At 39.6% G+C, this 26575-nt stretch overlaps 1 protein-coding gene across 2 annotated transcripts in view; it reads left to right on the forward strand.

Moving 5' to 3' along the window:
• Positions 1–25795, forward strand: part of TRIP4 (thyroid hormone receptor interactor 4) — a 51086-nt gene extending 25291 nt beyond the window's left edge. For both annotated transcript variants that reach the window (XM_068965084.1, XM_068965083.1), the window contains exons 10-13: positions 1547–1671; positions 2710–2801; positions 18911–19016; positions 25190–25795. In XM_068965084.1, the coding sequence (XP_068821185.1) occupies positions 1547–1671; positions 2710–2801; positions 18911–19016; positions 25190–25257 (391 nt within the window). In that variant the 3' untranslated portion in view covers positions 25258–25795. The remainder of the gene's footprint in view (positions 1–1546; positions 1672–2709; positions 2802–18910; positions 19017–25189) is intronic.
• The last annotated feature ends 780 nt before the right edge of the window (positions 25796–26575 follow it).

Consider the following 26575-nt stretch of genomic DNA (forward strand, 5'->3'; position numbering starts at 1 on the left):
TAGGAGCAGTCATTTCAACTTCAATGTTGTTAGCTGTGATTTACCTTCTGTGAAGGTGCATTACCATTTTTCTCCCTTCTTGAAAGTCCGGCTTTGCTGCTTTGCCTCCTAAATGTTCCGTAATCCTGTACATAGTGGCATTACAAGTGCATGTGAATCTGCTGCTCCAGGGTCCCTGGGCCCTCAGATGTCTGCTCTTATTCCGTTCTCTGCAGTTGAGGTGTCTTTCTTTCCCAAAGTAGAGTACGAAACAGCTTGCTTTTTGCTGAGGGAATCAGAATGTTTATATTGCTCTCATCCTATTTTCGATCTGTGTTATCCATATTTTCTCACTGAAAAGAACAGGATGAACAGCATCCAACCCACAGTCACTAATCCCACAGAAACAAAGTGGGTGGTTCTGCCACATTTGTGAGACTATTTTCCCAGTATCCCTTGGGATCATTTGGAGTAGAGGGAAGAAATATATTGATACATTCTCCACTTATTGGGTATCTACCACGTGCCTGGTACTCTTCCAATTCATCTCTGTTAGAAAACTAAGGATAAGAGAATTTCTCTGTTTCCCATTATAAGGCCCATATAATAGGGTTATGTTATCCGGCTACTTTATTTTGTCTTGTAGAAACTAAAGGAGACACATCTTTTGTAATCCTTAGAAAGTAGATAGCTGTAACATTCTCTTGATTGCATTTTGTTATTCCACTTAAAGGTTCTTTCAAATTAGTTAACAGGTTGTTTAATTATCTACAAAGAATATAACCCTTATAAAATACTTAGAAAATAGAAATTAATGTGTTTGCAATTTAAAGATGATAGCATTTTTATCTAGTTAAACTCTTAAATAGTAACTGTGAAAGTACTATTGTTGAGGAGTTATGTGTGGGTGGGGATTTTTCTGTCAGGTTAGAGAACAATGAACAAATCTTTTATGACTCAAAGGCAGGGATTTTAATTTTTGTGGTACATCTCGGATGCTTTGAAAACGGAAGATTTGGATCGTGGAGGTCCAAAGGCTGATGAAAGCTTCATTTCTGAGTTACAGAGATAGGTAAAAAATAGGATCTGAGAGAGATGATTTGTTCTAATGAAAGGGAAAACTAGGGAACAGGGTTCATATTCAAGTGAAAGGTATTACAGGAGAAATTTTTTTTTCTACCAGAAATACCCCTTGTGGTGAGATATATCATCTGTAAATCTCTTGGCTCACCTGGATAATTTGCTGTATGTTAATGAGATCCTCCTGGAGAATGAAATAGCAACCCACTCCAGTATTTTTGTCTGGAAAAACCATGGACAGAGGACCCTGGTGGGCTGCAGCCCATAGGGTTGCAGAGTTGGACATGCCTGAGTGACTTAGCTCGAACCTGTGAGATCCTCTATGGGAGGAGGACTCTACAGTTATTAGCTAGGTCATGGCAATAGTTTTTTTAGGCAGAAATGTCCATGTACCAGTCCTCCACATACTAGGAATCAAAGCATCACTACGTTTTTTTAGTAGACACTAGCATTTAGATTCTTCCCACTAAATTTGTATTTGTTTAAGGGTGGAGGGCAGAAGTTGGTACACCCCTCACAGAGGAAGACTTTGGATAGCAGCCACAGCAAAAAGACCCTCTCCTCAAGAAGTCTCAGAACTCCAGACTACTTATCTCCTCCTCCGTGGGAAAGGTAACAGCCACATACTCTTCTAATTTCAGTCTTACTTTGTGGAGAGAAGTCATTGACGTTCATCCTCTTTCACTTCCTTCCTCCTGTGGCTTTTTGGGGGTTTTTTTTTGGCTGAAAGGGACTTTAAACTGTGTGTGTGTGTGGCAAATCATGGACAGCTATTCAAAGCATTAAGTCCCCAAACAAGACAAAGAAAAATCTCAGTTCCCAGCACCAGGAATCAACCAACTAGTCTTAATTTTCTACATTTTTTGTTATTATAAGAGTAAAATAACTACTATAAATTCTGAGATCTTTAGATTGGGAAGAACAACCACAAATAAGACCTTTTTTCATTGAGAGTGACTCAAATAGACATCTGCAATCAGATTTGGACAGATCAAAGTTAGTTGACTTCAGCAGTGAGTTATGAGAATCACTGCAAGCACTCTCAATTTATATCCTAAAAAATAGAATATAAATTTCTGACCATTGGTTGTCTTGGTTTCCTTCCCTGATTCAATGCATATAGTAGTTTTGAAGGTAAAATGAGAGAATAATTACAGAACCACCTTTAAAAGTTAAGAAATCAAGCTTTAGGAATCAGAAGTGCATGTTTCCTTAAAAAGAACTTTTTGTTTTGACTGATATGATTGGGTTCTTTAAAATCTGTATTCTGACATTCTTATGTTTTTTTACTACTTTTTTATAGTTGCTCTCTTGAAACCTCAAATTTCTGGAACCCAGCACTACCAAACTCTAGTCTGATCCAGCTGAGTATAGTGGAATTGATGTGTTTGAAGTGAAGTTGTGGGGTCCCTGAACTTCAGTGGTTTCAGGCTTATTTTCCTATAGCTTAGGATGTGGATAGTGGACTAAGCCAGTTAACCAACTTTTTTGTTAAAATTTAAACAATTATGCTAGGTAACAAGCTTGATAGTTTTCCTTATGTCTATAAACAGATGAGAAAATAATTTATTCAGAATTGAAAACAGATTTGTGAGTTCCAGGGTCACAAAGAAGGAAATGTATATAATCCTTCTGTTACTCTCAATTTAGATGTGGAATTTCCCAATGACTATCCATCAGGCTGTCTTCTGGGCTGTGTGGACCTAATTGACTGCTTATCCCAGAAGCAGTTTAAGGATCAGGTGAGTAAAGAACATTTCTTTTGGACAGATGCTTGATTTGCCAGGATAGCTGTCCTGTAACTTCTTCAGCTCAGAGTATCCTGTATATGGTAAGGAGCTAGAAACTGAATTTAGACATGTGAGGAGAATCTCCTAAGGAGGAAATACTGGAGAGAGAAAAGACCACAGCAGAAGGAAACAAACAAACAAAAATATAGCGATGATGTGGAGGACTGGTACCTGTACATTTCTGCCTAAAAAGCTACTGCCACAATCTGACTAATGAGTGTAGAAGCCTTTTCCTTAATAAAGCTTTCCTGTTCTTGGGGAAGAAACTGTTCATTATTCCTTGAATTATTTCAGGTAGATGGTGGGAATGGTAGATTTTGTTATATACTCTGAAACATTTGGTCCAGCCTAGAGAATTCATGAAAGACGTGTATGTTTGAACTCTGCCTGCCTGGACCATGCCATCTTTGGGTATGTGTTTCTGTTTCTATACGCATCTTGTATGTATTTTTATTTATTTTGATTGCTAAAGATTTCCAGGTGGCTCAGTGGTAAAGAATCCGCCTGCCAATGCCAGAAGTGCATGTTCGGTCCCTGGGTTGGCAAGATCCCCTGGAGAAGGAAATGGCAACCCATTCCAGTATTTTGCCTGAGAAATCCTCTGACAGGAGCCTGGGGTTGCTGAGTCAGACACGACTGAGCAGAAAGCGCAGAGTTCAGCTTCGAACAGCAGAGGGAGCTGAAGGACTTTAGCTTAATTGGAAAACTTCAGAAATTCAGATCCTTATGTTAAGACTCAGACTAGCAGGAATCCAAAATATGAAAGTCCCATCCTTAAAGAGTCTTACCTAAAAGTATGATTTTCCTGTTTTTTGGAACAGTTACGTTATGCAGTAGGGGTTCCACCACTGTACTTAAGAATATGTTCTTCACCTTAATTTTCTCAGTTAATTCTTTGTTTTTCAGAAACTCTTAATTGCCTTTCATTATTAATTAAGTGTCTGCTTAGAAAAAAGAAGAAAAACCAAGGACTTTCCTGGTGGTCCAGTGGCTGAGACTCCAAATTCCCAATGTGGAAAGCACGGGTTTGATCCCTGGTCAGGGAGCTATACTCCACGTGCCACAGCTAAGACCCAGGGCAGCCAAATAAATTAAAAAAACAAAAAAACTGTTCCCATCCATCTCACTTTTTCTATTCGTTCCTCACAGGTTTAGCCAATAGTTAATATCCCTCTAGTTTTCTGTATTTCAGTTTCTTGTGGATTGGCTCCTCAGCCCTTTTCTGATTACTTTGTGTTTGTGAGTATAATGCTTTCATTTGGTATGAATTTTGACTCCGGCCCTTCTGTTTTGCCCTTAGTACCTGATCTAGACCTAGGCAAAACTGCAGATACGTGAAGGCCATTTGTTTTCCACACCCTTGTGCAGATTCTATCTATGGACGTTTTGCCCATTTTTTCAGTGTCTTCTCTCCTCTCCTCTCCTCCCTTTTTCCTTTTTTTTCACTCTAAAAATAATAATTGTAACAATTCCTTACGTTGATATAGACTTTACAGTTTTAGAGATCCATGAAGAGCTTAATATCACTTGATATGTCATATTTCCTTCGCTGGATTGCTGCATTCTCAAAGAGAGCACAGGAGCATCTGGCCCAGTGTGTGGTGGGTTTTGGCCAGGGGCCTTCCTTTATTATCTCATTTGTTGATCAGGCAGACCACCACTTGATTCAGGGTCAAATGAATTCAGTTTCTAGGCAGTTAACCAATCTTCTTTCTGCCACAAATTTGTGTTGAGAAGGGTAGGAGGCTGTAATCCTAGTCTCTAGCGTACCACAAGGTGTATGGAAATTAGAGACTCAGTTAATAGAATAAATCTTTTTGGTTTCTCAAGAATTTCTCTATTTCAGTCAGCATGGTACCCCTCCTTGAGCTTATTTTCTGTCTTATCCTGAGGATGATGAGGGCAGCACCCAGAAGTACATGCTCCATGTGTTCCCAGTTGGAGGTCCTGGCAACTCTTTATGAATTTTCCTGATGTGTATGACATTAGAGTATCCCCAAATGCCAAAAGCCACGAGACTTCCATCAAACAGGAGCCCCATATCTGTTTTCCCTATGGTCAGCTTTGCTGTGGCTTTTCCTCATTGTTCCCCCCCGCCCTTCTGTTTCTGAGAGTAGCACATGAATGTATCCAGAATTGATAATAGCTCTTTTAGGGGATTATTTATTGGATAAGGCTGTTACCACTTTGAAAGGTTGTAGCTTTGGTATTTGGCTGTCTTTTGGAAAATGTCCCAAGCACCTTTGGTCATCCACCTGTCTCTGTTTGAGTTAGGGTTCTGTGATGTAAGAATTGTGATTGCCTAGTCTGTTTTACTAACGTTATTCTCATTTTTTCAAGAATGAGTTGAGAGTTTAGGAATAATAGCTCTAGACTAGCATTTCCCAAACCATTCCACGGCATAGGTGTTCTCTGGGGAAAAAGAAGGGAAGGAGTAAGGGGTTTCTTGCATAGTAAGGGGTGGATGCATAGAAAATTTATGCAGATTTGGAACATTTTTTTAGATTTAATAAATTTATTTGTTTGCTGCAGAATTTCTCAGAGCCCTTAATGTGCTAGTGTCCATTATGACTCTCTGAAGTAATTCTCTGATTTATTTGATCAATATAGTATACAGTGTTCTCATAGCTTTTTGACCACAACCCCACCCCCTGCCACCCCAACTCCCCCCGTATTTACATACCAGTATCTTGTGGTATATATAGTTAGCAAGTGCTGGTCTAAATACGTTTGAGGTTTTCTTGGTCCTCATAGATCAGCTCACTGAGGGACAATAATCCAGGAAGCAGTTTCTTGACCTATGTCTTTCTGCATCTTCATGCTCATTCCTCATCACCAAGCTGAACTGCATTTTCTTTGAAAACCTGTGTAGACCTAGTAATTTTTATTTTAACCGAAACTAATCTCCTTTGTGACTTGGGACCATATTTTATCTCTCTATCTTGTTCCTAAATTTTTTCGTCCCCAAAGGAAGTCAGTAATTTACTTCCTGAGCTTTCATTCTTGGCCTTCCTTTGATAAGTTAAAGTACACTATTTTGGGCATAGTGTGATTATTTAGTTCCTTAAAAGAAATAACAGAAAAGGTTTTATTGGTGGTTGTTTAAAATCAAGTGCACTACACTATAAGTGGCTTTAGAAATATGTGCTTAAAATGCTTTCCCCTGAGCGAAGAACTCGTCTTCCTTTTATCTTCTAAAAGTAGTATGGCTGGCATGGCTGATTTGTGCCAGGAAAAAAATCCTGCTAGACTGTCGGTTGTCCTGAGTAATGGCCACTGATCAACCTAAACAAGTTAGGAGCAATGCAGAAAAGGCTGTAGCCTCAACTCAGGAAAGAAAGGTAGGTGAGAGCAGTCTAGTTAAAACTTCTTCTGTATTCCCCTGGAAGCAGCCCATGCCTTGCCAGGGTTTTATCTGCCAGCAGCAGATGTAAGCTCTCAAAAACAGCAGGGAGGATGTTGACTGCAACAGTGCATCAAGGCTGTGGTTTGTAACCTCAATAGTAAGGCAGTTAAAACCTTTTTTTTTCTTTTTTAACAAAGACATTTTGATTGCCAAATCCATAACCATTAGCAGCTGTGGTTTGAACAGTTCTCTAGACCTAACAAGTTTTCAAACAGAAAGTTGAGTTGGAGGCTTTTGTTTCTCTGTGTCTGTGTTGTGTTTGTGATATTTATATCTCTGCCTTCAATAGAAAATCTGATTTGTCTGAAATCTCTGAGGTCATTGATTATTCCACTTCTATACTGAATCCATTCCTCTCCTGCCAGCTTACTGATTTTTCAGTCCATTTGATCTTAAGGCTTTTGTAAGAGCCAAGATCTTGTATTTAAAGAATTAATGCTGGACCAGTTCTATTGCTGGGTTCCTATAAATTGACATCAGCAAAGTAAGTACTGTTTTCCAGTGGGGAAGAGAGTCTTACTTGTTCCAGTTTCTGTAAGAGTATCCATGTGATACAGATCTTCAGGAAGATTGCATATATCATTTCATGTGTGGAAACCATCAGCTTCTATCACCAAAGGGTTGTCTGTAAGACTTGAGAGGTGAGAAATTAAATAGTAGTCAGTATTCAGACCAGGCATTGGCATTGAAAAATGCAGAATCCTCAGATTCCCTTTTAAATTATGGGAAAGTGTTTTCTCTGTTTTACTAAGAAAACCTGCCAGTTCATAGGCCTAGCATGTATGGTTTCTAAGGCATCTTGAGGGCTGCCTCTAAGCCCCAACAAAGAGGGGAACTGTGTCTGCAAGACTAGCCTAGTCAGCCCTAGGCAATTTTTTAAGATCTCAACTCACTTGAGGGAGACAGGGAATGTATTTTCGGAGTTCTCATGAAGACTAGAACATTTCCTTGAGTTTTTAGGTCAGAACAGACTGTCTTTTGAGTTGTTTGCAACCTGGATATCAAGTGTCCACTTGATGAGGTGAGGACAACCATGTATGTTTTAAAATAATCCAGGAAGCATTATGCCTCCTGTTTTACTTATCCTGAAGAGAAGAAGGGGATATGAACACTTTGCTGTGCATTTATATGAATTCTTTAATGTGTATCTTTTCATCTGAAAATGAACATATAATTCTTAAGATTTTTTTTATTATTTATACATTAATCAGTGCTTGAGTACCTTTGTTTTAGGCACTAAGAGAAACAAAAAGGTGAATCAGCCATGAGTTCTGTTCTCAGAATGTTTGAAAGACCCCCAGGTAGATAAGATATATCTGCAACCAGATTTATAAACAACCAAATGACAAAATAGAAAGCAAAGATAACTATCTTAAGAGAAGTGAAGACTGCCTCTGAGGAATTTAAAGGAGCGAGAGGTTGCTTCCAGCTGGGAGGAGGACTTTATTAGGAATGTGGCTTCTTTTTAGTTTTCCCCATGGGGACTCAGTATTTCTTCAGGATAAACTCTGAGAAGTAGAACTTAGAGTCTGAGGTACATACATTTAAAAGTTGTTACAAACTGCTAAGTTACCATTCTTTTTTCTTTTAAGTTAACCACTCTTAAAGAAAAATCTAATTTAAAATTCTGCCAATGTTGTGAGTCTTTCCTATACTAATATCCTAACCAAAACTGATTCTTAATAGTCAATTTAATGTTTACTAATGAAGTGGGTGAAAACTGTACTTTGTTATTTTCATTCAATTTTTCTGACCATTTGGTGACATTTTTGGTAAAGAATCCACGTGCAGTGCGGGAGACCTGAGTTTGATCCCTGGGTTGGGAAGATCCCCTGGAGAAGGAAATGGCAACCCATTCCAGTATTCTTGCCTGGTGAATCCCCGTGGACAGAGGAGCCTGATGGGCTGCAGTCCGTGGGGTTGCAAAGAGTCAGGCATGACTGAGCAGTTAAACACAAGCATACAATCATCTTTTCAAATATTTACTGGCCATTTATATATTTATTTTTATTGAAGAATAGTTGATTTGTGATTTATTAATTTTGGCAAAGTGACTCAGTTAACACATGTATTTATTCTTTTTAATATTCTTTTTCAATATGGCTTATGCCAGGATCTTAAATATAGTTTGCTTTGCTGTATGTTAGGACATTGTTGTTTATCCATTCTATATGTAATAGTTTGTGTCTACTAACCCCAAACTTCCAGTCCATACCCCCTCCACCCTCCTTCCCCTTTGGCAACCACAAGTATGTCTGTGTGTCTGTCTTGTAGATAGGTTCATTTGCGGCATATTTTAGGTTCCACAAGTAATCCCTGGTAGCTCAGTCGGTGGAGAATCTGCCTGCAATGCAGGAGACCCGGGTTCTATCCCTGGGTCAGGAAGATTGCCTGGAGAAGGAAATAACAAACGACTCCTGTATCCTTTCCTGGAGAATCCCATGGACAGAGGAGCCTTGTGGGCTGCAGTCCGTGGGGCTGCAGAGAATCAGGCATGACTGAGTGACTCACTTTGGTGTAGTGGTGGTGGTTTAGACATTAAGTCGTGTCCGACTCTTGTCACTCCATGGTCTATAGCCTGCCAGGCTCCTCTGTCCGTGGGATTCTCCAGGCAAGAATATTAGAGTGGGTTGCTAGTTCCTTCTCCAGAGTGACTCACCTTAGGTTCCACATATAAGTGATATCATACAGTATTTTTCTTTCTCTTTCTGACTGACTGAGTACAATGATCTCTTGTTGCATCCATGTTGCTGCAGTTGGCATTATTTTACTCTTTATGGCTGAGTAGTATTCCATTGTATATGTATATACAATTACATATCATTTGTGCGTCTATAGTACATCTTTATTTACTCATCTGTCGATGGACACTTAGGTTGTTTCCATGTTTTGGCTATTGTGAACAGTGCTGCTATGAACATAGGGTGCATATATCTTTTTGAATTATTGTTTTGTCTGGATGTATGCCCAGGAGTGGGATTGCTGGATCATCTGATAATTCTGTTTTTAGTTTTCTGGGGAACCTCTCTAGTGTTTTGAATAGTGACTGAACGAACTTAATTCCCACCAACAGTGTAGCAGGATTCTCTTTTCTCCACACTTTCTCCTGCGTTTGTTATTTGTAGACTGTAGTCTACAGTAGTCAGAATGATGGCCATTCTGACCAGTGTAAGGTTGTGGCTCATTACAGTTTTGACTTGGATTTCTCTAATCATTAGCAATATTGAACATCTTAGGATTATGGCTTTTGAATTAGCCTTGAAGTGTAGTAATAATAAAAACTATCACTTTTTGATTAGTTATTATGTGCCCAACCTATTATGTTATTTTTTAATCCTCATAACAACTTGATACCAAACAGTATCAGTACCCCTCTTTTAGAGATGAGAGAACTTAAGACTCAAAGTTAAAATAACTTGTGTACTGTCAATCAGTAAATGGTAGAATTGGAGTTTCTGTTTAAGTCTTCCTACTTATAGATAGAAAAGCATATTCTAAGGAGAGAGTAATGTGAGGTGAGAAGTCATGAGCCTGTATGGAGAATAATAGCAGACCAGTTTGTTGAATGGAAATGTATGCTGTGGTCAGATGGTAGATAACTTTGAGGATAGGCTGCAGAGGTTAGACTTTTCTCTCTAGTCAGTTGTGGGATGGGAAGGGATGTTTTGAAAATCATTGGAGCCAGAAAATGAATATGGCAGCAATGTGGAAGATGAATTGCTGTGAAGAGACTGAAGGTAGGAAGTCTAGTGAGAAGGCTCTTGTCATCCCAGTTGAATATATTTTTAAAATCTGTTCTAGAGACTTTCCTGGCAGTCCAGTGGTTAAGACTTTGCATTCCAGTGCAAGGGGTACAGGTTTGATCCCTGGTCAGGGACTAAGATCCCACATGCCTCTCTGCCAAAAAACGGAAAACAGAAACAGTATTGTAACAAATTCAACGAAGACTTTTAAAAATGATCCACATCCAAAAAAAGAAAAAACTTCTTAAAAAAAAATCTGTTCTAGGAAATGCCTGTGGAATTAGACAGAAGGGGTGGGGACAAATGCAAGGTTTTATGCAGGTAGATTCAGTCACTTAATATGACACCTTCATGTTACCTGTAAGTAAACTCAGACTTGCCTGGCGGCTCAGTGGCAAAGAGTCCACCTGCCAATGCAAGAGATGCAAATTCGATTCTTGGGTTGGGAGGATCCCCCAGAGAAAGAAATGCAGTCCACTTCAGTAATCTTGCCTGAGAAATCCAATTAATGGAGAAGCCTGGTGGGCTACAGTCCATGGGGTCTCAAGAGTCAGACATGACTTGCAACTGAACAGCAACACCACCACCACCACCCAGGCTTAGAGAGAAAGCAGTCTGTTTGATCTAGAAGGAATCTGCTATAACTTTACAATCTTGCTGTCTTTCTTCAGTCTGTTGAAAGGCTTCTTAATTTGTCAAGTATACTGTATGAACCAAGAGGCAAATTATCTTCTAATTTAAGATTTTATTGCTCAAAATATTATATAATCACACATTCAACAAGCATTTATTGACCATTGTGTCATGTGCAGGCACTGTGCCCATTAAGAATCCAGAGTTTTAACAAGATATTCCATCTTCTCTTGATCTTTTAAGTCTGCTGCAAGAGACTGTGACAAGAAAACCCAACTACGATAATTATCATATGTCCAAAGGAATGCATAAAGGAGGAGATCCAACTCCTAACTCACCTTGACTGGAGGCAGGTGGGAGGGTTACTAAAAAGGCGATCCTTGAAGAGAGCAGAATTTATATCTTCCTTAACGTACTATCCTGTATCTTTATGCTTATGTCCATCATGAGAGTTCTGTTCATTCTTTGAAAGAGCAGAGTTCTTTGTTCATTGCCTCCTGTAGAGTCTTTCCTGACCTCAGCCTATTTCCTCCCTGACAGGGTTAATTGCATCCTTCTCTGGGCTCCTGTGTTCATATTTCTATTTATATCTTTAACCTTTTTTTTTTCCTGTAACTATATATTCACATGCAGTTCCTTTAGATCACCATCTGTGTCTAACCTTGTTATCTCCAGTGCCCTAGCATATAGCCTGGTTTATAGTAGGTGTTCATTTAATGGTGATAACAATAAATTGAGGGGCAGGCATTGGTTGGTAAGTGAGAAGCCTTAAATGCCATGTGAGGGAATTTAGTATTCTGAAGGCACTTTAGAAAAATTGTTTTGACAGAAGTAGGAAGGAATGGATTAGATGGGGCAAGCTGAAAACAAGTAGATAATTTAGGAAATTATGATGATTTTCCAGGTGGAGGCATGATGGAGGCCGGCAGCAATGCTCTGGCTGTCAAGTTGGAAAGAAAGGACCAGATGATTGGAATGTTTAGAAGATAAAGTCTATAGGACTTGGTGATTTGATTGGCTGTGAAGGGTGAGAGAAAGAAGTCCAGGTTAGATTTTGTTTCTAGCTGTGGTGAGGGGTAAATGGTAGTACCATTAGTCTGCATGGGTTATACATGAGAAGTGAAGTTGCTCAGTCGTGTATGACTGTTTGCGATCTCCTTGACTCTAGCCTACCAGGCACATTCATCCATGGCATTTTCCAGGCAAGAGTACTGGAGTGGGTTGCCATTTCCTTCTCCAGGGGATCTTCCCGACCCAGGGATCGAACCCAGGTCTCCAGCATTGCAGGCAGATGCTTTAACCTCTGAGCCACCAGGGAAGTGTACAGAAGAAAAGAATTTTCTTTTAAGGAAAATGACTTTTTATTTATTTAATTTTTATTATTTATTTTGGCTGTGCTGGGTTTTTGATGCAGCGCCTGGGCTTTTCTAGAGTGCATGGGCTTAGCAGCCTTATGTGAGATCTTAGTTCCCTGATTAGGAATCGAACCCAGGCCCACTGCATTGGGAGCATGAAGTCTTGTCCACTGAACCACCAAGGAAGTCCCTGAAAATGACTTTTTAAAATAAAGGAAAGGAAATGTAGTAAGGGAAACCTGTATTGTAGCCGTGAAGGAGAGTGGTTCTGTAGTATGTGAACTGTGCACATAATACAAAAATCAGTAGTACAAAAATTTAGAGCCATACAAAAATCACTTTTTCTGTGATTTTTCATTTGGATTGTTTAAAATATTTTAATCTGTTTGGTTCTGAAAGACAAAACTCCCTTTATTTGATAAAGGGGTATTGTTGCTGTTAATAACACTGTATTACTTGATAATGATCTTACCTTGATATGTCAACTCATGTCAAAGGATTCTGTGAACTCTGCCTCAGTAGTTGTTCCCAGCTGAGTCAGACCAGCCATTGCGAGATAAAAATATAAAGTCAGCAGAGCCCTTAAAACAAGAGGAGTCCTAGCATTCTGAGATATTAGGGTAGATTTGAATGGTTAAGGGCCTTACAATGTAGTATCTTTGCATGTGCACTCAGTCATGTCTGACTCTTTGTGACCCCACAGACTGTAGCCTGCCAGGCTCCTCTGTCTATGGGATTTCATGCCTTCATCCGTGGCATTTTCCAGGCAAGAATACTGGAGTGGGTTGCCATTTCCTCCTCCTGGGTCAGGGGATCTTCCTGACCCAGGGATTGAACCTTGCCAGGTGGATTCTTTACCACTGAGCCACTTGGGATTAAGAGCAATTTTCTTTTGGTTCTTACTAGTTAGAGTGAAAGCCTGCTCTATGAAAATTAAGACCAACAATAATTGTTACAAATGGATGATTTTCATTTTGGACTCGAAGAATCAGGGCAGCAAAGTTATGAGGTTAATTTTAGAGAAAACATAAGTCCTTCTGTTCTCTTTTGTGTAGAGTTTCCAGTATAGATAGGATTCACAAGAGCACAGAAAGTCACACTGGGAATTTTAACGGCAACCCACTCCAATTTTCTTGCCTGGAGAATCCCATAGACAGAGGGACCTGGTGGGCTTCAGTCCATGGGGTTGCAAAGAGTTGGACACAACTTAGTGACTAAACAACAAATAAGGAAGGGACCAGGATACCAGTCTGTGTGGCTTCAGCCCGATCATCTTCCACAAGTGTCTGAAAGACTCCAAGCTGAGTATCACTTATCCTTATTCCTCCCAATTGGTGCAAATATGAATGGTCTCTGTGGCATTGAGCTGGAACCCCTTGTATTTGGTATTAGGCACATGATTTGCATTGGGTACTGGTACATGAGTTCAGCTGTCCCACTTAGGGACAGTTGGCATGATCTTTATCCAACTCCAGTCAAATATGCAGGAGTCATCTCATCAAAGTATCATGATCAATACATTAACTCTGATGTGAGAAAATGCTTATCCTCCAGTACAATGGGGCCCAGGGTACTACTTATCCTGTGAACACCTTGAATTGCTTTGAAGGAAAATGAGAACAACTTTTTTTTTTTTTTTTTTAAATGCGGGCTGTTTATCAGAGAACACAGTTGCTTTCAGGATATACTTCTTTGGATCTGTTTTGCTTGTGGTCTTTTTATCAGACTCATTTCCTTCTCTTTTTCTGAGTATTATCACCTCAATCTTCTTGGAGTTGGTTTTCAGCTAACTAGATTTCGGAGCCTGATTTCATGTCCTATCTAGTTCCCCAAAGTTCAAACCAAGAAAACCTCCAGCAAACATACGTTCTTTGTCAATGAGTTTCTTCTTAACTGTTTCCTTTAGCTGTTAGTCCTTGGAGACAGGTGTAAGATTTACATGTGGGTCATCTGGGGATTTGTTGGGAAGAGTGACATCATGTAGGACTTTCTGATCATTTCAGTACAAGGATTAAATGGAGGCTTGTGGAGTTGGTGAAAATGCCCACTTGGCTCTGAGGCTGCAGTGGTTGCCAAGAGCCACTAAACTTTTTTTTTTTTCCTCTTACGAAAATGGCAAGAGAAATGTTTTCTAGATGGCTGGTCAACAGTTTCCCTCTGGAGAGGAGAAGAAAACGGCTGTTTAGTAGTTAATTACCTGTTATGTTAGCTATGAAACTTATGAGGCATGAAAGAAGAGTAAGCCCACCTCCCCCGCTCCTCAGGCTGGAAACCAGGTGATAGGAGTCGTGTTGGTGAAGGCAGGAACAGCAGCAGGTCCTGAGGAGTCTGTTACTGAATGTAAATGGTTGCTTTGAATTGCTTGGTCTTATAACTCTCATTCCCTAGCCTGTCTGTTGCACTATCTCAGTGACCCTTAATCTAATATCCTCTCTAAATTAGATATGACATTGAGAGTTTATTTACGTTCTTCACAAATGTGAACCTTCTTTTTCTTAATTTACTCTTTCTCTAGGTCAGCTGCATTTTAGTCTTTTGACTCTCAAACCAAAACTCTCTTTCTTGCAAGTCTCTGACTTTTTGGTGTTTAATGTGGTCTATTAGTGTCCAAGACTCAGTTTCAGAGATTATGCATTTCTGCAGGTACAGGTTCTGCCAAGCTGGCTTTGCTTTAATGCATTTTACCATAAAAAATAATCACTTCTTCCAACACATAGGCTTACTTTTCTTTATTCCCGTAGGCTTCTTTGCTCTTTAGCTCTGTTTCTTGTAAGCTTCCTAAAGTTTAGTAATAGAACTTGGAAACAGGAATATTCACATGAAACTTGGATTTAGATTCAATTGAGAAAGTTAATTTTAGTGTTCATCTTTATTAGAAGGCATGAGTGGGTCCAGAGAACCACTTGTTCATAATTTCATTTATCCATCATTTTCCCCATTATTTGACATTTTCTGACTGTGTTAATATATGTCAGGGTAGTTTTTATTAAACATAGGGCCTTACTGGCTACTTCCCAAGACACAAAAGTTCTAATTTAGCTTGAGGAATAACAGATTATAGACTAGTACCTGCTTTTAGCCAGAGTTTAGTCCTAAGAGTGTCCAGCTCCTAGCATGTATGTATTTAGCATGGTTAAGATAACCTAAAAGCACAGATTGGCAAATTTTTGTTTTTTTTCCATCCAACAAATATTGATTGATTGCCTACCATGTGCCAGGCATGATTCCAGGTGCTAAGGAGTAAGCAAAACAAAGATCCTTGCCTTCTTGGAGCTTTTATCCTAGTAAGGAAAGTCCAAATTTTAAAAATTTAAAAAAGTGAATTGGTGGTGGTTTAGTCCAGCTCTTGTGACTTCATAAACTGTAGCCCTCCAGGCCCCTTTGTCCATAGGATTTTCCAGGCAAGAATACTGGAGTAGGTTGCCATTTATGATGGTAAGTGCTGTAGAGAAAAAATAAAGAGATGGGGGCTAAGAATGCCAGAAGACCCACTACAGAGTTGACATTTGAACAAAGTTCTGAAGAAAGAAAGAGGAAACCAGGTAAATACCGAGGAGGGAAAGCATCCCAGGAAGAGGAGTAAATAAGCTAGTACAGACGTCCAGAGGCAGGAACAAGGAACCCTGTATAGCCGGAGTGGAAAGTGGGGGAGAGTAGTAGGAGAAGGCATCAGAGAAGAAGTGGGGGCCAGATTGTCTGGGGACCTGTTGGTCATAGTGGGGACCTGTATGTCATAGTGAGGACTTAGTCTTTTATTCTGACTGAGACAAAAAGCCTTTGGAGAGTTTTAAACTTTGGAGTGACTGGATCCAATATATTGAATATGTTTAAGAAATAGCGCAGACTGCTGTGATGTGAATAGACAAGGGGAATGTTAAGGGCAGAAACAGACAGGCCATGAGGAGGCTATCGAATCCAGAGAGACATTGTGGTGGCCTGGACCAGGGCAGTAGCGCTGGGCATCTTAAGAAATGGTGGGGTATTGAGTATCTTTCGAAAGTAGAGTTAACAGGATTCCCTGAGGGTTGGTTATGGGGTTCTTGACCTGAACAACTGGAAAGATTAGAATAGCTATTCTAAAGGGATATGAAAGAAAAAAAAAAAGAAAAATAAATAAATAAAGGGATATGAATGAGAGAGGAGCAGGTTTGGAAAGAAAATCTAGGACCTTGATTTTTCTTTTAATTTTATTTTTATTGTGGTAAATATACATAACATAAACTTAACCATTTTTAAGCATGCAGTTCAGAGGTGTTAAGTATATTCACAGTGTTGTGCAGCCATCCATGTTTAGAACTTTTTATCAACTCAGACAGGAATTCTGTACCCATTAAACAGTAATTCCTCTTTCCTCCACACTCCCCCCAGCCCCTAGTAACCTCTATTGTACTTTCTTTCTCTATGAATTTGTCTTCTTTTTTGGCTGTGCAGCTCAGCTTGCGGGATCTTAGTTCCATGATGAGGGATTGATCCCGGGCTCTAGCAGTGAAAGCACCAAGTCCTAACCACTGGACTGCCAGGGAACTTCCAAACTTGTCTATCCTAAGCACCTCACATAAGTAGACTCAGAATATTTGTTCTTTTGTGTATGGTTTATTTTACTTAGCATACTTTTTCTAGGTTCATTCATGATGTAGCATGTATCAGAATTCCATTCCTTTTGAAGGCTGAATAGTATTCCATTGTATGTATATGCCATATTTTGTTTAATCTGTCTATTGTTAGACATTTGGATTGTGGAAACTACTGACTGTTGTGAGTAATGCTGCTTTGAACATTGGTATACAAATATCTGAATCCCTGCTTTCAATTCTTTTGAGTATACCTGCTGCTGCTGCTAAGTCGCTTCAGTCATGTCTGACTCTGTGCGACTCCATAGACGGCAGCCCACCAGGCTCCCCCTTCCCTGGGATTCTCCAGGCAAGAACACTGGAGTGGGTTGCCATTTCCTTCTCCAATGCATGAAAGTGAAAAGTGAAAGTGAAGTTGCTCAGTCGTGTCCGACTCTTGGCGACCCCATGGACTGCAGCCTACCAGCCTCCTCCGCCCACCTAGAAGTAGAATTTATTTGGCAGCATGGAAATGAAAGATGACCTTCAGAAGAACCGTTCTGGTGGAATGATGGAAGAAAAGCCTCTTTATAGTCACTATAAAGTGAGAGGCAAAGTGTATAGATAATCTTTTAATGAATTTTGTTGTGAAGGGAACCTGAAAATGGGGCAGTAGCTGAAGGAGAATGTGGGATCTGGGGAGTTTTTGTTTTATGACAGACATTATAGAAAGAGTGTTTGTTAACGGGATTGATCCAGTAGAGAGAGAACATTTATTGATGCGGAAGAAAGAGGAGTGAAATGGCTTGTCGTTTTGGAAAAGCAGAGCTGTAAAGTCCTGGCAGGTTTGTCCTCTGCCTCAGCATTCTCTGAGACACAGAGAAGAGAGAGCAGGAAAATCGAAGAGATACGAATTGTGACTGTTGCTACTTTGGTGTCTGTAGAATTAGGTTTAAAGATCTTGATGGCAGCTTCTGGTTTTATTTGTGCCTAAGCACCTCAACAGTAACAGCTGGGCCCCACTTTTCTTTGACTTCTAAAGATCCAAAGGGTAGGGAAAAAAAAGTTTCTCCTTCCATCTTCGTTTTTTTAAAAATGCATTTTATATATTTATTGACTGCTCTGGGCCTTGGTTGCTGTGCGAGGATTTTCTCTAGTTGCAGCGAGCGGGGGCTACTCTCCAGTTGCCTTGGATGGGCTTCATATCATGGTCACTTCTCTTGTTGTGGCGCATAGACTCTAGGGCACACGGTCTCAGTAATTGTGGCTCAATGGCTTAGTTGCCCCACAACATGTGGAATCTTCCCACACCAGGAATTGAACCTGTGTCCCCTGCATAAGCAGGCGGATTCTTAACCACTGGACCACCAGGGAAGTCCCGACATTTGAATTTTCTTCCTTATTTCACTGAAACCTCCATTTTTACTTTAGAGCCTTAGATCTTTACAGGATACATCTTAGCAGGTAAATAAGAGTGGAAAATAATTTCACAATTTCTCATCACCAGGAGAAAGGTGGCTTTGGTAGTGACATCTGACCCACGGCCATAGTCAGCTTTAGAGTCGTATTTATCGAACATACTAAACACAAGACATCCCAAGATAGGAAATGTTGAAATACCAAGTCAGTTGCACATTGCTGGAGAGCACTTTTCTGCCAACACCCACTTGTTCCTTAAGTTGTGATTGTGTGGCCAGATATTCTTACTCTAGTTTCTGTGTCTGTCTTTGCAGAGGAATAAAAGTCCTAAGAATTCACACAGATTCATTTTGTGATAGGAGCTCCAAAGGAGGCTTCTAAATTATTTTCAGAATTGCTCTACTGTTACCTTTTCACCCTAAGTGAGTCTGGAATGTGTCCAGCAAAACAACTTTGGCGTGTTCATACCTTTCAGAATGAATCATCTTCCTTCCCTTTAGTGAGAGAAGGGCCCTGTTGATCGTTTCTGGCAGAATTTCCACAAATGTTCTATTTTTCTTAAACCTTCCAGTGTTTCACTTGAGCTGAATCTGGAGGTGGGTGCCTGATGTTCCTGCAGGAGACCTCTGAATCTCCAAATTCATAGTTGCTTATATTAAAAGATTAGTCAGTTTTGATTCTCTGGAAAGATGTCAAACATCTTTTTTTAAGAAGTTGTTTCCATTATAGGAAGTCACAAATGGTGGGCAAAAGACTGTATAAGAATACTGTGCTAAAGCTTGGGGGAAAGTGGAAGGTTTGTTCTTGCTTGTTGAGCATTATCGTCTTTACCTGGCTATGTAATGGAGAATACTACCATCAGAACATTGAGGTGGATTCTGGGACATCCTTTGATCTCCTTGAAATTCAAAGTTTGTCTCAACTAGCCTGAACTTTTAATTTTTATATTTTGCAGTATCCAGACATAAGTCAAGAAGAATCTGATTCTCCGTTTGTTTTCATCTGCACAAATCCCCAGGAAATGATTGTGAAGTTTCCTATTAAAGGAAATCCAAAAATCTGTAAGTCCCAAGCTTCTGTGGTCTATTTTTTTTTTTATCTTGAATCTCACTTGTTTAACTTAAAATTTTTTTTCTCTTTTCATCCTGTTCCATATCATCTCAAATACTTGAAGAATTAGAAAAATTCTATTTATCATATCCCTGAAACTAATACAACATTGTTAATCAACTGTTTAATATTAAAGTTACTGTTAATTTAAAAAATTCTTTTTATCAATAAGTTTAATGTTAGGTTAACTACAGTATAGCCTTTCTGAAGCATACCTTGATCCACAATTATTGGTATATGAGTGAATCACTCTAAACTTCCAGTTAGGACGCCATTACCTCTAAAATACTACTTGTAAGCCAAAAGATTACATTTGCTCCACTGTACTGTTCTTAACCGTTGTTCCTCAGTATTCAATCCAAGAATAAGACTTAACTTTTTGAAGGTACCACTTTCTACTGTTGGTTTGATTACTGGTCCCAGAGGTCTGCTCTAGCCTTCTTGATTTTCATCCTCTTTTTGAAACCTCTTGATGGTTTTCTTTTCTGTAATGTTTGCTTTTATGTGTTTGTGATTATAGTACCCTCTGCATGTTCACTTTTTAGGAAGTGCTTATGACTTTATTCTTTCCACTTCCACCCCATCTTCAACTCCCAGCTTCTCTGTTTAGTCATATACCAGGTTCTTCTATTTCCAAGCAATTTCAAGAAACACAGAGTGGTGTTCTCTCTTTCTTACGTACTTTTAAACACAACATGAACAGCTCTCCCATTTGCTTGCTTATGTCAGTTACTGTTCTGTGCCTTTGTGACATTGCTTTCCCATTGTGTGAATTGGATGCTCCTAGGACATGCATTGTTGTCAGCCGTCCACAGGGCTACCCGACCTTGTGCCTCAGTTCAGTTCAGTCCAGTCGCTCAGTCGTGTCCAACTCTTTGTGACCCCATGAACCGCAGCATGCCAGGCCTCCCTGTCCAACACCAACTCCCGGAGTTTACCCAAACTCATGTTCATTGAGTCGATGATGCCATCCAACCAACCATCTCATCCTCTGTTGTCCCCTTCTCCTCCTGCCCTCAATCTTTCTCAACATCAGGGTCTTTTCCAATGAGTCAGCTCTTCGCATCAAGTGGCCAGAGTATTGGAGTTTCAGCTTCAACATCAGTCCTTCCAATCAACATCCAGGACTGATCTCCTTTAGGATGGACTGGTTGGATCTCCTTGCAGTCCAAGGGACTCTCAAGAGTCTTCTCCAACACCGCAGTTCAAAAGCATCAATTTCAGTGCTCAGCTATCTTTATAGTCCAACTGTCACATCCATACATGACAACTGGAAAAACTTTGTGCCTGGGGACCAACTATTTTATAAATCTGTTCTATGGAGAAGTAATTCTTAGAGGGTAGTGTAAATAAAAATCACCTACAGAGCTGTTAAAACACAGATTCCTGGGCCCTCTCTCAAGTAATAGTAATGCTCTTGGTTAGCTGATTACGCAATGGATAATACTGCTTTGGGGCACAAAATGAAATGCTTGGAGTATGATTTAGATGACTGTATATTCACTCCAAAATTCAGGCAACTCTGATGATTTATGAAACATATTCTTGAGATTTCCCACAAGTCAGAAAATCTGAACATAAGTTGCCCTTGACTTACACAAATTATTTACTTAATACTTTACCTGCACTGTTAGCCAAGTGGCCCTGGACATTCTTTTTCTTTCTTCTTAGCTATTTAGGATTTAAATCTTCTTGTTTTCTCCTTTTTAAGTTGTGAAATTATACCCCTCCTACTCTGCTCTGTTCTTGCCTTCCCTTAGGCCCTGAGGGCAACACTGGTTGTCAGGCTTCTCTCCCAGACCCACTGCTGTTTGATCTTTAGTTCCAGTTACCTTTTCAGAGCTTCCTCCCTATCTTGGTTCTCATCTACTGCTTAAACTCTTGTGAGAAAATGTTCTGTGTAAACAGTGTTTATATATTTCTCTGAAATGTTTTAACTTCAGTACTTTCTCATCTCAGAGACTCACCTTCAGCACATTTATGACCTTGGTTTTTATCTACAAGGTTTAATAGGGGGTGGAGTGAGTGGTAATCTTAAGAGAACGCTTTTCCCTGTTGCATCTATTGGTTAAAAGCTTTAAAAAAGCCAAAATGGGCCGTGTGCTTCAGGGACAGCAGGGCTGGAAAAAACTCTGAGACTGCAGCTTTCCCCATGGTAGACCAAGCAAGGTAAAACATGGGTCAGAAACAGTAGGTAAAGCGGGTGAGTGGGGTGTGGGGCAAGAATAGAATGACCAATCCCCGTGTTTCAGAAAAAGATTTTCTGATGAGAGGGAGCAAGCCGGAGGATTTAGTCTGGTGTAGTTTTCATTCCCTCCAACTCTTCATTCCTTGATCTTTCATTCATCTTTACTATCTTTAAAAACCTTAACACTTTGTCAGAACTTCCTTCCCTTAGGCCATAGAGGCCCACCTCCAGTAGTTGACAGCTGGAAAAGTCCTTAATCCCACTGCCATAGGGAAAAATACATACTTGGCTCTTAATTTGGAATGCGTCACATTTTCTTCTTAGAATACTGTTACATGAAGTGGTTAAGTTCCATGCTATTAATAATATTAGTAGTCCAGTTACAATTCTGTGCCTTAAATATTTTTTCTTATGTGATGGCTTAGGAATTTAGCCACTCTTCATAGATTAGTTCTATGAGAAATTTATCCTAAGTTGCAAACTTCTGACTTGGAAATAAACTCCTACAATATAACATATTTACATGTTGTATCGTGTGTGTGTGTGTGTGTGTGTGCGTGTGTGTATGGTTTAAATTAAAAGCATATATTTTTATTTATTTTTGGGGGCATGTAAACTTGAGTTTGCTTGACCTGGGGATAATTGTGCTTCTTGAAGTTAAAATAATTCACAAAACAGTGCACAATATGAAATCACTTGGCTATGTGTCTGCTCAAATTAAGAAATGCAAAACAGTTAAGTATAGTAGAATATGTAGGTTGAATGCTCAAAGAGATGAAGGAAATTTTTTACTTTAAATGAACTATATGCTTTAAATTCATGCAAATTCTGCCTTATATCGTATGCAAAGCTTGTGAAAATCCCTATGAGAGTTCTATCGATTGATGGCAAATAGTTTTTTCCCTTTTAACTTCTCCCCCATCTGCTGCATATGCATTTGATTTTCTTTTAGGCACCATGATTGAGGATGTGGTTTAACACTGAAATGCTGTGCGTACTAAATGTAAAAATATTGGGGAAGTACAGAAACTAAGCATTATCACTCTGCTTTTAAGAGAGTATACTGTATATTACTATAACTGTCCAGATCCCACATCTTAAAAAAACAGGCTAATCTAGAACTCAGAGTTCAGAGGGCATCCACAATAACTGCTTCTCCATGCAAGGAACCCCAGGTCCTGGCCTTCGTTGCCCAGCTGACCTAAGGATTGCCACTACTGGCAGTCACTATGTTAGGAATGCAAAGAAGTTTTTAGTTGTAAGGAGCTCACAGATTGCTGGCACATGTATGGTTTTCTTAGATTAGCCTAGGGGATGAAAAGGGGATGAAACACTTCTGAATCCCTGGGAGTGCCCTGGAAATCCTTCTTCCTTTCTATCTCCTTTCTCCTATCAGTTTTCCATTTTATGACATCATCACTGAAGCCAGAGATTAGTTTGCGTACCATTGAGTGCTTTCCTCCAATGGGTTGATCTTATCTGAGCTGGTCTCACTTGAGGGCTTTCACAATCAGACTGGAGTTTTATGAAAACAATATTTGGGATATTCTTATACAGGAAAGCTTTGAGAATGTGAAGAAAGTAATGTCTCTCTCTTTTTTTAAATATGAGGAGCCTGAAATAAATAGTTAAAAGTCTTGCCTAGAGACGCTGGTAAATTTGGTAAATTAAAAGTACAACTGAGATCATAACTACAAAACACAACTCCCAAGCCTTAGCATAAATAATACAACTACTGTTAATTTTTCAGAGACCTCTGAATTTATGAAGCACTTGAATGTATTTTATTTCAATCAATTGTTTGATTAAATGAGTTAGTGTATATAAAATACTTGGTATGGTGCTTCGTACTCAGAAAAGCACTTAGTATTGGCTGTAATCCTCTCAACAACTTTGTAAGTTATAGAAATTTTTTCTTCCTTTCATTTTATAGTTGAGTGAACAGGTTTACAGAAGTTGTATTTTGCTCAGGTCTTTCTACCTCTAGATTTCCTGCTTTTCTCACTTTTATCAGATTGCCTCAGAAACAAAGTATTCCCATTTACATTTCATTTTTAGGCCAAAGTATCATAGAGCTGCAAAGGGCCTTCAGTACTGTGTAGTCCAGTTTCCTCACAGTATTGAAAAAGTTGAGGACAAGAGTGACTAGGTGACTTCCTCAAGGTCATACAGATAGGTAGTCTTAGAACTAAAACTGGGACCTGCGTCTTCTAACTTACTCAGTGCAGAGAATTGGAAGTCTGGAGTCCTAGATGGAATTGTAAATTCTGTCCTAACTTGTTCTAAAAAGCTTAATGAGAGGCAGTACTTCTTCGTACCTCTGGGTACCACCACCTTTACAGTGAGTACTCTTTAATGTTTATCTGATATCTGCTATTTTTGTTTACTTAGTAGTTCCCAAACCTTTACAGTAAAGGTTCTGAAATTTGCAGTGCCTGCTTTCTTTAATTCATTTATTGAGCACCTACCATTTGGTGGTCACTAGGGTAGTCTTAGGGATACAAAGGCAAATTTGCCTCGTAACAGGGCTTTTTGCCAGATTGCTGGCACATGTTTGGATTTCCAGCAAGGCAGCCTGGGGGATGAAAGAACTCCTAAGTCCCTGGGAATACTCTTATATGTCTAAAGCCCAAATTAAAATCAGCATCATTGTGGCTGTTGTGGACATCATTTTCTAAGGAAGCCCAGAAAAGAAAGTAATGTTATTCCAAAGGCAGGTGTAGCCCTGGAGAGATGAGGAACAAGAAAAAAATTAAGAAAACAGGAAACTTGTTAGATTGAAGTAATTTTTTTTTGGACACTCTCTTTGTGCAGTAGTCAGGACATGAATTCTTATCTTGGTTGGACAAATGAGGATACTGAAGTCCAGACAGATCAGATGACTTGTTTGTATCAGACAAAGGAGTACGGGAACCTGGGTCTCTTAACTTCTTGTCCAGTGCTTCCTCTATTGCACCTGATTAGTGCGGCAAATGAAAATGATAGAGTACAAGGGGCCGGGGTTGTGGGTATAGGACTGTAGTACACCCAGCTGCTTTTGTTTCGGTGTTTTTTGTTTATTTACTGCCAAGGCTGAACTGAACTATTTCTCTTTCCAGCATCAGCATCTCTATGGACTTAAATAAGACTTTTTGTGGGAGAAAGTCACCTGCCAGCTCTGTTCTCAGGCCAGACAGACAGGAACTCTGTTAAGTTCTTCCTGAGATGGGTATTTCTTAAGGCGGCTACCGCTGAACTGACCTTTATCCTGGTAGATCTGAGAAGTCAGAGGTCGGAGACCACATCAGTGGAATACCTCTCATTAGGGTCACCTGGGACAGGAATGTTGCTTGTTTTCTAACTTTAACACTTAGAGGAGTCATACAGCCCCATGACCTTTGCCCTTCTTAGCTGGTGATAGGGCCCCTTTGTTAGAAAAGCATTCATGTGGATTCTACCTCACTGTTTCAAGTCCCTCCCCCGGTTAAGTCTGAGGCAGCAAAGGAGTGAATTGAATTGCTTTTCTCACTGCGAGGGAGATTCATGCATTATGCTCCGCCAGTTAACAGGTCAGAGGAATGAGTTTCCCACTGTGTGAAATGTCTTCCTTTATCATTATGTTTGTATTCTTTAAAAACTTGCCTTAGTATCAGACACTCCGGAAAACGTGTTTTTTTTTTCTTTTCTAGTAACTACAGAATTAGAAATACTAACTCCTTCGATTCTTGCTGTGAATGCTCATTGTGTTGGTGCAGACGTTTGTGTGTCCCTGGACCATGTTCCCACTGCTTCCTCATTCTTACAGAATGAAACTCTGAAGTTTGAAAGTGTCTGAGTCCTGGAGCAAGATAATTGAATGTGACAGGAACACAGTAACCAGAAGACCTGAGAGGCCATGAAAGATTTGCATTGCAAATATAAAAAATAAATAACGAGGCTTCTTTTTCTCCCTTACAGGGAAACTGGATTCCAAAATCCATCAAGGAGCAAAGAAGGGGTTAATGAAGCAGAATAAAGCTGGCTGACCCAGGAAAAAAGGAACTCTACAGCATAGTGGAGTTCTGTGTACTAAAATTGCTGTCCACTGGTCTTTTGAAATTGAAGCAGTAGCAATCTAAGGACTTGGCATCAGGCTTTAAACTTTCTCTCAGAATTTAAACTCTTATCAAAATCTGTATATTTTTCTTAACGAGATTCTTACTGTATGTAGTGGGTCAAAAAATCTTTGGATACATTATTTATAAAAACTTATTTTAAAAATTCTCAACCTTTGACATTTTTCTTAGAATGATACAGAAGAAAATGGACCAAGTTGGAAATTTCCTCTCTGAGGCTTGGATTCATTTTAGTTAGGAAAATTCTTAACCTAGGTTAACAATATTTTAAGGGACCATTTGAATTTTAAAGTTTTTTTTTCCCCAAAACGATAGCTTGGTGGGGTGTTAGGATGTTTGAGGAATTCTATGTTTAATACAAACAAGTGATGGGAACAAAGTCCCCAGACTTAACAGGTTTGCTGCTCTAGTCCAGCATCTCTTCAAGTGAATAGTATTCAAAAACTGAGTACTTCGCTGGCAGATTTTTGGGGGGCGGGCGGGGCTCGGGTGGGTGTATAACTTGAAGAGGTGCTGCCACTTTGTTCTTTGGTTTGAGACATTAGGACATGAGAGGATCAGGTTGGGATGAGATGGAGCCACCTGCTAAAGCAGCATGAAACGGCGCTATTTATTTTGTTGGTATTGCAAGAGTATCATTTGGATGGAGCAGTTAGAAACAAACAAAATAAAATCCATTCAGTAAATGCATCTAGATAACCCCAAAATGCTGAAACCAAACCCTTTAAGGCATCCATACCCCAGGAAGCTATGAGTTTTGAAAAAATAGGTTGGTTTGAAATGAGACTTTTTACTAGTCATTCTGGTCCCACTTAGTGAAGTACTTTTTTTTCTGAGGCTGTTCAGAAGAGCTGTCAGAATCTCAGTTGCTGGCATCCTCAGGAAATTCATGGTCTTAAATGTGTATGTTCTGCTTTTTATAAAGCAGCACTACCACACTGGGGAAGTTGGATTCCCTCCAGCAGTTGTGTGCATGACTTAAAAAAGAGAGCACAAGGGAGAGAAAAAAAAAAGTGCCCTGTGTTATGAAAAAGATTAATTTCCCCTTTCTTTAATCCTTCATATTCAGCGTTTATTTGCATTGAAATTCCTCCACTTATGCATTGATGTTCACTCAACTGTGAACCCTGCTTGTTGCATGGCTCTGGGCATTGGTTTTGTGGGGGACTGATCACCCTGGATTCCCAGGGAAAACCCACCAGATTCTTGTTCTGGTGATGCAGACATG

The sequence above is a fragment of the Capricornis sumatraensis genome, chromosome 2 (assembly GCF_032405125.1).
Source record: "Capricornis sumatraensis isolate serow.1 chromosome 2, serow.2, whole genome shotgun sequence".
Classification (NCBI taxonomy): domain Eukaryota; kingdom Metazoa; phylum Chordata; class Mammalia; order Artiodactyla; family Bovidae; genus Capricornis; species Capricornis sumatraensis.